This window comes from Colias philodice, chromosome 2 (assembly GCF_061535455.1).
Source record: "Colias philodice isolate Cphi_HAF_F1 chromosome 2, ilColPhil1 Martin Lab GWU primary, whole genome shotgun sequence".
Taxonomy (NCBI): Eukaryota; Metazoa; Arthropoda; class Insecta; order Lepidoptera; family Pieridae; genus Colias; species Colias philodice.
Window position 1 is genome coordinate 8,840,829 of NC_143087.1, and position 12,566 is coordinate 8,853,394.

Sequence of the window (12,566 nt, forward strand, 5' to 3'; positions counted from 1 at the left end):
CGACTTGTATGCCAGAAAAGCAGTGTGCCAGAGTTTTTATACCATACCATAAATTTGTATAATTACGGTAAACAATGGCGAAATAGATTGTCTTGAATTAAAAAATATGAATAATGACCAAGTTTCATTGCATAAAAAGTGAAGTAGGTAGGTAAGTACTGTTTTGAGATCAATTTGTTAGTCACATGTTTTATGTAAATAAATTGTTTAGAAAAATGTAATGTTATAAAAAATAATAAGTAACTGGATAGTATAAGCACAGTATTACCATAAATATTGTAATACTGTGGTATAAGTAAGTATACTTAAATAATATTAATAAAAATTACTGTATAGGCAGTTATTTTTCATTTTATTTAAAAATATCTAAAAAATCAATGTAGGTAAACTACAGCCGTAGTTATGATGGGATTATTGTATTCGCAAGTCGCAACATATTTGACGAAACAAGGCGCGCCTTGCACAATACAACTTACTGCTCTACATAACCAAGATAACACGGATACAAAGGAAAATAAACTACATAATATATGAACATCATTCGTATATTGCAATAACAAAAGTTGTACAAGATTGTAAAACAAGAACATTGTCGAAATACTTGAAACATTGCTGTATATTTGTTAGGCAGGTTTACAACTGCCGGGAATGGGTGGACCTTTATATCGAAATGTGAGCTGCACTATTCTTTCTGCTTCTCGTATTCCACTTAAACGGGCACCTGATACTGTTCCATTATGACCAGGGACCGTTGCTTCTCCAGCAAATAGAAGAATTGGTGGCACCGGTTCACTTGGCCCAGGAATTGGACAGGCCAGAGCTCGTTGAGCCGATCCGTCAGAACCCGGACAGTCCAATGAAAATGCTCCTAAAAAGTAGGGATCTGAAGACCAACCAGATCGTAACACTGTCATTGGATATGGTATGTTCGGGTTTTGTGTATACATCTTTAATACTTCCGTAATCCCTTCGGCTACATCCCTGTCGCAAATACCTTCCATCATAGTAGCTTCTTTCCCTGCTACCAAGACACTCAGGACATGTTTACTGTTAGGCGCTACTTCTATGGACTGTATTCCATTAGTCCAATCCGTGCGGCCACACATTGTATGTGGATTCATTTGAAAGTTTAAGTTACCTTTATGCCAGAACCAAAAAGGGCGACAGTATTCAAGGTAAATCTTATTGCACGCACCCAAACCCAAACCTCTAATAGCGTTCACTTTAGATGCTGGAAGTTCAGGACAAAATAATCTTACGGCATTTGAATATAAAACACCTATTGATGTTGTTACAATAACATAGTGTGCTGGAAATTCTTCTCCGTCCGTTGTACACACAACTGCAGGATAACCTGATCTCATACAAGTGCCCCAATAAATACAGCCGACAGGTTTACAATATCGAATCGCACCTTCTGGAATTTGCCGAAGCAAAGGAGCTAAAATGCCCACCAGACCCAAGGGTACACGTACTTCGCCTCCTGGCATATTCATAAAGCATCCTAAATTATCAGCACAGAGCATTCCGATATCATCGCCAGAGCGAGCATTAAGCATATGCGAGAGGCCGAACATAATTCTCGCTGCATCGTGTTGTTGCTCTTCAGGATATTCATGCAATTCTTGTTGTATCCTCAAGCTCATAAAATTGAGGAGAGATCCTTGTTGTTTATTTCCTCCTAAACAATAAATTTGTGCAGCTTCTTCTTCAATTTGACGAAATTTATGATAAGCTGTTATAGTGGGTGGGAAAGGTATTTTACCGCTGACAGCGCTATTAAATAAACCGCGCGTATGTTCGGCGCCAGGCACTCCCGGCCGCGGTGGATTTTCTCTTGTTGATAATGTGTAAATTGGATGAGTTGAAGTATTGTCTGGTTTCCAGCTGGCACCCATTTCAGCTACGATATCGCCGAGCCAACATGAAAGAATGCGCCCGCCGGGCCTAATGAAAAACAATACAAAAATTACCATTGTGCTAGTTTGTTTGTGAATGCTTCCAGCATAATAAAAAAATGGCCTACATTATTTAAGTTTCAGTTGAATCGTGGAAAAGAAAACGATTAATTTATTATCTTTATTTATAATAACTAAAAATAAAGAACGTTGAAGCTTGTTGTTTCAATATTTGTTTCTTCTTTAATGCCTTTAATACAATATACAGGCACTAATTATTTTATGTTTGTAGTTAGATAGAAGTCAAGACTATAATGCGAGTTAGATTCGAGGCAACATTATGCGCTATTTATGTAAACATGATACGTTAAATAAAATAGGCAATACGACAACATTAAAATCCAGAACGTTTCGTGCACAAATTCGTGTTCGTTGATGACATTGATAAACTGAAGAGGAAAATATAAAAACCTTTCATAAGCTTCCAAAACAACAACATTGTTTATTCCCCGCTGTGCCAATCTTGCGGCCGCTGAAAGTCCGGCCATGCCAGCTCCAATGATCACTACACGAGGCTCTTCGAAACATTTTTCGGGGTCACACGCATCTACGGCACATATACCTCGATCATCTATATTAGGACCGCAATCAAAGACTACAGGGGAATTATCTGATTTCCTGTTAATAAAAAAATCATTAAATATCTATTGGATTTTTTTAACCATATTATGTAACAATCGCTTTACAAACTAACCATCGACTGAACACTTTTTGGTAATACTTCAAGTGTTTAAAACAACATTTTTGAATAATTTTCATGAGTATATTTTATTGAATATTTACAAAACAGAAATTTTAAACAATATTAGAAATTATAAAAATTTGACAATGACGTTATATTTTACTCTGTCTCTCGTGCTTTTTCAAAGCATGATTCAAATGGAGGGACTTATTGGTGTAGTCTGTGGGTGTACTAAATCTGCGAATATCATCACAACCACAAACTTATTTATATAATATATTCCTATCTTTTATTAAAATTCACACAATATAATATGCAAGCAAAATTAAGTATATATTCAATTACATATACGTAACTACCTACATTTCGAATAGAAGGAAAACATCAATAAAACAATCATTTTTATAAATTATCTCATTTTATTATTCGAATTTCATATTATGCTAAAGAAAATGAGCATCGAAGTAAATGCTTTTTGTTCTATTACTTTACAAATAAAGACAAATAAATACATTTGTTTTATTTTTCTTGTAATCAAATACTAAATGTAATAAATTAAAGTTTGTCAAAACAGGTTGAACAAAAATAGTCAACAATAATTATATTTTGTAAAATAAACTATATTCAGCACATCGTCAACGTCTTAAGTAGTAAAATTATTTTGTAAATAAATACAAACTTTATCTTAAAAAACAAAGAACACATATGATCCATATAATTTTATGTATACATCCATATTTTAAGTATATCTCTAGAGATTTTAAGCTCATTTTCTTTTAAACAGCAGCAGTGGCTTATGATCACAGTCTTTTACATAGTAATAATACTTTTTCATATAATTAGTTAAAACAATCCGTCCAAAAGCGGTCCAAGGTGTGGTAGAAATGTCGACTCACTCCTCTCAAAGAATGATTCTCGTCTGCATAACTCTGAAAACGATAAAAAAAACATATTTTATTGTAGTATTTGAATATTATAGTCGCTTTAAACGAACAATTCAATTCAACCTTAATATTATATTTTCTTAGAATCTCTAAGAGTATGTATGATACATACATGTACGTACAATTAATTACCAATATTTTTCTGTTAAAGGTCCTAAGCAGATTTTATTACGACAATAGCTAAGTACGTACTCATTATATTATACGATACAATCTAGGTAATCGTTACGGTATTTAGGCGACATTCCTTTAAAAAAAATAATGGAACCTACATAGTTTGTTTTACTTCGATATTTATTATTGCCATATTTAGGACATTTCTCAAGTAACCATTATTCAAGTCTTACCATTTGTTCAAAAGGTATATCAGCTCTCTGCAATTCCTTGGCGAATTGCATGCTGTGTTGGAAATGTACGTTGTCATCCCCAGTGCCGTGGACCAGGAGGTAACGACGTCCTCGCAATTTGCCAGCCTGCGACATGAGATCCGACTGCCTGTACCCATCCATGTTCTCTTGGGGCGTGTCCATGTAACGCTCCGTGTAAATTGTATCTAAAATAATGTTTGATAACTGATAAAATTTAAATGTAGAAAGACGTAGAGAGAAACTAGCGGAAAAATTGCATGTCTGTTTTTTTTTGCTTCACATTTCTGAATTGCACAACCAAGTATGGCTTCAGCTTGAGGTTTATTGATAGTCTTTCTCAGAAATATGCTAATAGGAAGAACAACACAATAACTTATAATTAATAATAATAATTGATTACATATATCTCTCAATCTCTCCATATTTCTATAATATTATCTATGTGATATTATAATTACAGTTTAACAACACTTTTCTCAACGCATAATTTGTAATTAAACTTGTAGGGTCAGCGAAAACGGGCCACCATCACAGCCACCGGTGGCCAGCAACAACCACTTGAAACATTTTTTCATATATTTTGTCGCGGACACTTCTGTAGCGAGTGGCGACCACTAGTCGAGCACCTGTGGCTGTGGTCGTTGGCCCGTTTGCGCTCCCTATAACTCTTACCATAATAAAGCCAAGACGTAACAGGAGCGACAGCAGCGCCACACGCGAGTAGCTTCTCGTTATCTTTGACCAGCATCATGGTGGTCGCGTACCCACCGTAACTCCAGCCCCACACACCGATCCGCTCACGGTCGATGAATGGATGCAAGTCAAGTAATCGTCTGAAAAAGATGAATAAAATTAAAATTGGATTCATAATATTATTAGACATATTTAAAATTAAATCGGAAAAATATGATATTAATTAATTATGGAAGTGGGTTATTTATCATGTGGATTTGTAATAATTAGATTTTTCTATTTGTGACGTACAAACCAAAAGGTTCATTCTTTTTGTTCGAATTAAAATAAAAAATAAATAATTAAACAAAAACAATATAACATCGCTTGCCAACTTAACTATTGCCAAATAAAAGAGTGTAGTTTGATTTTTTTAGCTTTTGATAGTTTGTCACAATAAAAGAAAATTGTATTATTCGCACGTTTAGATTACGATGAATTATTAAATCTATAAGTACCTGATAGCAGCCAAAGTGTCTGTAATCTCAACTGTCCCTAAAGCTCTGTTCAGAGCATGCATTGGTTCTAACCCCATTACTCCTGAACCTCGAACATCTATAGATGCCACTATAACACTCTTGTTCACTGATAGATAGGTGTTATAATATTCTGAAAAAAAAAACAAAAAATTAATTTACTGTTGAATATTTCGCCACCGTATTTTAATCTTTGTTGAATAAAATTTTTGTGATAATATTTGTAAAAGAAGAAACATTTAAAAATAGGATTCGATTGTATATTCGATTATATATTGCATATATCGAATATAACTTGCATTAATTTGCATGCGGTTTTGATGTCAATGTACGCATAAAATGTGTTGTATATTTCGAAACTAGAATACAGATGGTTTGGCTGAAATTTAAATAACAAAGTACAATTTCGAACAATCCCTGACTTTACAAATAAAAATAAATAAGAACAGATTGTTTTTTTTTTAGACCACTTAAAATATTTTTGCAAAAATTGCAATAAAATTAAATAAAAACCGTACCCATATCAAACGCGTCCTTAACTCTAGATGTTCCTGGACCAGAATACACTCTTACGATCATCGGATACTTTTTACCTTCCTCCATATCAGGAGGCAATTGTAATTTAATGTGTGACATAACCTTCTCTTCCAATGGCATCATATTGTACATAACCATGGGCATTTTATACTGGCTTAGTTTTTCAAGCAATCGAGCATTTTTTGTGAGCAGTTTGAAACCGTTTTTCTGCAATAGTAACAATGGTAATTAATATAGTTTGTACGCAGTACGAGCATTAATTTAAAAACATGATTATATTTTTGTTCTCGCAAATGTAAACATACCTGGGCTACATAGAAGTAATTTATCGGTGGTACATTAAATGCACTGCAAGTTAGAATAGCGTAGCTAGCGCCAGGAGAAAACATGCCGTCCACGTTGTGACAGGAAGGTTGGGTACACGTCATACATAAAATATTGCCTTTAGACACCGACCATAATTGTCGTTGCCAAGGTACATTTGCTGGTGAAGCAATGAAAAATATCGTATCCGTTTCTTGATTCCAACCCAAAATCTCGGTAATCGTTGAGTTGCCGGGCGATAAGTCCTCCGTCTCTAGAGTTTCAAAGTCAAACCGCGTGACGTGAAAATATCGCTGACCGTCGTATTCCTCTGGTTGTATTTCCACCATTTTCGTACCATTTTCATTAAATAGCGGCTCACGTATATCGATCCAACCGTTTGGTTCCGTATGCTCCTTCAATACTGAGCATCTATCTTCTATCAGATCACATTTGACTAAAACGCTTACATTTTGTCTTCTGTTTAGCCATAGCACTAAGATATCATTATCCGTTGGCCAACTCACTCTACCCAAAATGTGATCTTCACCAATAACATCGATAGGTGCCTTAATAAGTATGGGATCACTTGTCGGCTCTTTTAATTTGTAAACTCGTAGTTCTACCGCTGGATTTCGCCGACCTGCCTGACAAATAAAAATAACTGTCATAAAAATCGAAGATCGTGTGATGTGTCCTAACCACAGTTACGCTATGAATAACAATAGCTATAAAAGTAGAATTGTAACAATTACTATTACTCCATCGGCATTCGTGTCCAGGCATATTCTATTGAGAATTTACTTATGCAATATTATATCGAAAGACCGCTACTAACCTTGGGATATTTAAATTCAATCATTTTAGGATATTGATTCTCAAAGTCCAGGGGATTGCCATAGTATGGAAATACCGCAGATTCTACTGACGTGTCGTTATAAATAGCAACAGCCAAATTGGATCCATTTGTTGAGAACCACATTGCTTCTGCAGCATTCAGTATTTCCTCTAAAAGAAAAAATATATATTTAATTTTTAAACATATTATTCTCATACTAGCGCCCGCGCTATTCCTGTTAGCATTCTGATATATAGCCTATAGCCTTCCTCGATATATGGGGCTGTCTAACACCGAAAGAATTTTTCAAATCGGACCAGTAGTTCCTGTGATGAGCGCATTCCGTTCAAACAAACAAACTCTTCAGCTGTATTAAATTAGTATAGATATTAGTATAGATTAAAACAATATAATGTATTCTTAATACCTTCATAGATCCAATCAGCAGCACCGCAATAAACTTTTCCCGGGATGCCTTCAGTGGTCAATTGCCTCACTTTATCAGAATGTTCGGCATCAGGAATGTAAAATACGTTATTATCTTCCACATAGGCTATAGCTTGGCCATTGTCCCATAGCACAACTTGTAAGTGTCCATTTCCTATTTTTGACACCGTTCTACGGAATATAGTTAAGAATTTAATAATGTATCGTCACGGATATTTCACAGGTAATTCGATAATAAGATATGCTTCATTAAAATCTAATAAACATTTCAACAGTGCGTTGAATGACGCGAAAATAATATAATATATTAAATATTATAGAATATTTTTAAAACGTATCCAAAATCCTAGTAATTTAGTAGTTACTGCCTTTTATAGTTTTGAATTTTGCTACGGTTCTGATAGTCGTGAAAATTCGATAGATTCGCTTCGAACCGAGCATAAGCTATAACAATTTGATTAAAATCAATACAAATTTTTAACATTAAACAAATACGCTTAATCCAACAAATTGATTCGCGTCACACACCGTGAAATATTTATGCTAATGAACAATTAAGACAACACTTACTTGCTTTCGAGGTTGTATACAGAATATTTTGCCAACGTCGAATATCGATATACCTGTAACGAGTTTCATTTAGGTACTATTATTTTAAATGATAAAATCGTTTATGAAAACCATTACGCCGCGGCCGGCGTAACTAATTTAATCACGACAACAATTACCGCTTAAATGTCAGTGACTTACAATTATTATAAAAAAACCTTGACATATCAGACAAAGGCTTAAAATCTGAATTCCAAATAATGTAAAAGTATCTGCATACATTTTTTATATTATTATATGAACGTTTCATTATGTGAAGAAAGAATTTTCTTTTCTCAGTTACTATGGAATGGAAAATATGCTAGAGCTAGAAAGTGACGTTAATAACTATCTAGTGTATTTTACGCAATTGAATTATTGTTTTCCCGCGCTTGTTTTCACAGAAGAAAGATTTAAAAAGAGGATATTATTTCAGTGTTTGTACACATGGCTGGCGAAGTGAATCGCAACATGAGAAAATATGTAGCTAAATTTTAATCCTTTCGTATTGTCCTTTACGCTTATCCTAAGTATTTTATTTTAATCCAAAAACATATTGTAATTATGCAGTATTCTCTAACATAATTTGATATCCTTAAAACTATAACTATATTTTTGCGTAGGTACCTTTGTCCGCTCCGAAACCAAAAGTAGATATTTTTGATCATTGGAAAAAGTTGACATCGCATATTGACTTAAATTCGTCTGAAAAAAAATATTTGTATGAGATATTAATTAATGTATAAATTTACTAGAACAGGAAATAAATAAGACAGTTTGAATCTTCTAGAAATATTGGAACAGTACGAAAACTATTTCTGATCTCCATTAGGTATATGCAATTTGCAATAGCAGTTTTACAAAATTTAAAGTTTTAATTGATATTTATTTATATTTTTTACTCAGCTTTTTCTCAGCTTAGTTTTTGATAAATAAATGCACGGGATGCGAATAAGATATTTTTTCAGTCAAAATTACTTACCAATTCAGTTTCATTTATCAACTTAGTAAACGTGTCTGTTTCTACATTGTATTTCTGTATCGCACCAGGTTCTGCTACTATATATTCGGAATCTGAAATAAATTTTGTCAATCGTAAAGAAAAAATGTTTTTTAAAAATTAATTAAAATGTCCTGTCCAGGATTTTTTCAGTCAACCCATCTTTAATAGATTTTTTAATAGACTACATTTATTATAAAATTGGTCTCATTCTATTATCACGCCGGTGAAGGTCGACCTATATTCGGATCTTAGACCACAAGTTTTGAATAAAGATCTGTAAATTTTGTGCTAGTTGTTATTTTAATTTTTGCTCGACAATTGCCACAGCCGTTAAAGCACACGGAAGATAGACACAGGCAATTCGTGTATGGAATTATTCATACAAAGGAGCTGACGCAGTTATGTGCTATAAATAAAAATATGTCGGGTTTTCATTCCTGACGCTATAACACCAAAACGCACCAACCGATTTTCACGGTTTTGCATTCGTTGGAAAGGTCTCGGGCTCCGTGAGGTTTATAGCAAAGAAAAGGTGTCTCTGGTGGCGAAACGGAGTTCGCGCGGTTTGCTAGAGTGCTATAAATGTATACTTCTAATCAAAAGATATACAAAGTTGTATGTTAACTGGGTCTATTACATACATATATAGATCCTTATTAGTATACCTACCATAGCTATGTAGGTATTTAAGTATACTGATGAATACCTGATATCCATTGAACGGCAACTCTCTCGGGAACAAAATCTGCTTGAAGAGGCACTAGTTCTTCTAAAGTAAACGTTTTTAGAACTCTTTGAGCCACGGCACCATTTAAAGTTGCAATTATCGCCGTACAAATGATGTACATATTTGGTAACCTCGCCTGAAAAATAATGGCAGAATAAAAATATAAGAACATTTAAATACCTCAAAATATATTGTGTATCCTACAAGCTAAATACGGTTACAATTCTTTATGACTCAAGTTGTTATACCTATATACTATGAATTTTCATTCCAGTAGAAAATTCTAGATAAAAATAATATACATAACTTTGAAAATATCGATTAATTTCTTTCATGTAAATTAATCTTACAATTAATTGTTATCCGTTCAAATATATTTATACGATTGCTGTTATGTTTGAGTTTGTTTGAATTCATTGTTGGAAATCCATAGATATAAAAATAATAAATTGCGTTCTTTTCTTTGAAACGGAGAAAGGTGGAATATGATGATAAAATTTAAAAAACCTTAAAAATTATTGAAATACGTATTGACATTTATAATAAAAAGAAAAAAAGACCTTAAATTTAAAATTATAAGTAAACCTCGATTAAAAAAACTGACGAACGGAAGAACGGATCATATTTCAGACTAGCTTCCGCCCGCGACTCCGTCCGCGCGGAAAAATTAAGATTTATTTATTTCTACGTATTTTTCCGGGATAAAAAGTATCCTATTTTATGCCCAGGATAATAAGGTATAATTATACCAAGTTTCATCGAAATCGAACCGTTAGTTTTTACGTGATGCCTTCACATACAGACAGACAGACAGACAGACAAAAATTTTTTTAATCACATATTTGGGTTTGGTATCGATCCAGTAACACCCCCTGCTATTTATTTTTTCAATATTTTCAATGTACAGAAACAGAATTGACCCTTCTACAGATTTATTATATATACCTATAGAAGATATAGATAACATTTTTTTTTACAATTATATTGTTTATGTACCTATGCAATATTCATGCGATCATGAATTACGACATCATCATGCATCATCATCTGTCAAAAATGTTCTTTAGGAAACAATGGGCCCGTACATGGCCCGTACCGACTACGCAATTATCTTCGTTATTTATTGTTTCTTCTAATTGTCGTATTTAAGTACGTAAAAGCCTTTGAAAACAAATTTATTAATGAATGAAAGATTGATGGCGGTAATAAGGTGTGTAAGTTTATTGAGAATTCGGTCAAATTCTTGGTAGGTTGCAACTTGCACATGACGTTATTTATGTAAAAAATATACCTGCCAAGAATAACACCCAAGGGTTGGTCAAGGTCTTCAGATCTATTCAGATCATGATAATTTAATTAATATTGTCGAATTAAAACATATTTAATCATGTACGAACTTTATCCTCTTTCATGGACTTATAGTTGTATGACACATAGGTAGTTATTATGACCAGAGTGATTCCCCGATCTAACACATACCTACAGGCTGCTTTTGTATCGTGGAATTGCAATTATTATTATTATAAGGAAAATATGGAAAGGTTGTGACAAATTCAGAAAGATTAAATATTTATAATAATTATGTATATTTAGATAAAAAAGCAAATTTACCAGATGACTCCATGACCTTCATAATAACAAACAATATGCGATTATATTTTTTTCTGCATATAAACAAAATTTTAAATAGAAATTTCATCTGTAAAATATTTGAAAAACTTGCCCTGTGTATTAACCGTGCATGATTACTTGTAGGTCCTAAGTAGGTACCTACATTAGGAATAATCAATAATAATCTAATTTTAACGATATATTTTTAGGATATTATAGGTAATAAAAATGCGAGACACATAACTAGGTACAGAATATAAAATATTGCTTACACAATTTAGACGATTTTATAAAGATAATATTTACTGCAATAACTAATTAACTATAGAATTTATTTGTAAGCCATGGTAATAAGTTTTGCTCCTACGTTTTTAATCTCCACAAAAAATGTTCTTTTATCATAAGACAAGAGTAATTTATTTTTAATGTGTATTTTATTGGCTATGCTAGTAATTGATTCTGTTCCGCAAGGCAGTGTTGAAATTGTTGAATCTTTTGTTAGTAACAAGCTGCAATTCTGTAACTTTGTTGACAAATTAGATATTCAGGTAACCTTTTACTTATCTCGCAATATATTCGTGATAAACATAAAATCCCCGCGTTCAACAAATATACATTACAGTTTACAGTATATTAGACCCCATATAGGTACCTACGTAGACTTTAAAACACTACATTGGGTTCATAAAGCATCACATCATAACAATATTTGAAAACATTAAATATCCAATTATGAAGTCCATGAAGGTAAATTAAATTAATTAAACACCTGTTGTCATTACTATCTAGGATAAATTTAACAAGCACTATTGCAACCAAAGAAAATCCAATCTGCTAGCATTTTCCCTTCGCTTTGCTGCATTTTTCATTTATGTTTGACACTCACCATTTTTACGTGAATGGGCGCACAAGTCACAGCGAGTTTAATAAGTTAAGTGGTTCAAGTATGTAGTCATCACAAGTACATTACATCACACACAACCAAACAGCACAGCGCACGATCACTTACTGCTACTGGGCAGTTCAGCACTCGGTGCTGCGCGCGCGCACGATACGAGATTTATTTTGCGTTTGGAATTTGGATGTATCGGATTTTTAAAAACGTAAACAATCATAATATCCTCCAGTTATTTGAGAAGTTTTACGTCATGTTTACGTATAAAAAAATGTTAAAAATCAATCGTCATTTCTCAGAAACCATCACGTCCATCCTTTTATAAAAAAAAGAAAAAAAAAAAATTTTTTTTTTCGATAATTTTGTGAGGTAATAGGGAGAGGAAGCCAATCACCTCAACAGAGGTCGATGGTCTGGAAATTAGTCTATAGATTATATCTCTATCATACTGGTTTAA

The 12,566-nt window shown here is 33.2% G+C and overlaps 2 protein-coding genes across 2 annotated transcripts; both read right to left on the bottom strand.

Moving 5' to 3' along the window:
• Positions 1–529: 529 nt before the first annotated feature.
• Positions 530–3,010, bottom strand: LOC149490659 (spermine oxidase-like). The gene is made up of 3 exons (XM_089707327.1): positions 2,653–3,010; positions 2,370–2,576; positions 530–1,947 (listed from the first exon to the last, which is right to left on the bottom strand). Exons 1-3 carry the CDS (start codon positions 2,715–2,717, stop codon positions 624–626), a joined length of 1,596 nt encoding a protein of 531 aa, XP_089563453.1. The 5' UTR covers positions 2,718–3,010; the 3' UTR covers positions 530–623.
• Positions 3,011–3,140: 130 nt separating this feature from the next.
• LOC149490660 (venom dipeptidyl peptidase 4) lies at positions 3,141–12,246 on the bottom strand. Its single transcript, XM_089706906.1, has 13 exons — positions 12,101–12,246; positions 9,583–9,739; positions 8,856–8,947; positions 8,501–8,578; positions 7,856–7,908; positions 7,266–7,456; positions 6,839–7,008; positions 6,003–6,647; positions 5,679–5,904; positions 5,143–5,293; positions 4,625–4,785; positions 3,932–4,137; positions 3,141–3,569 (listed from the first exon to the last, which is right to left on the bottom strand). Exons 1-13 carry the CDS (start codon positions 12,101–12,103, stop codon positions 3,480–3,482), a joined length of 2,223 nt encoding a protein of 740 aa, XP_089563032.1. The 5' UTR covers positions 12,104–12,246; the 3' UTR covers positions 3,141–3,479.
• Between the last annotated feature and the right edge of the window lie 320 nt (positions 12,247–12,566).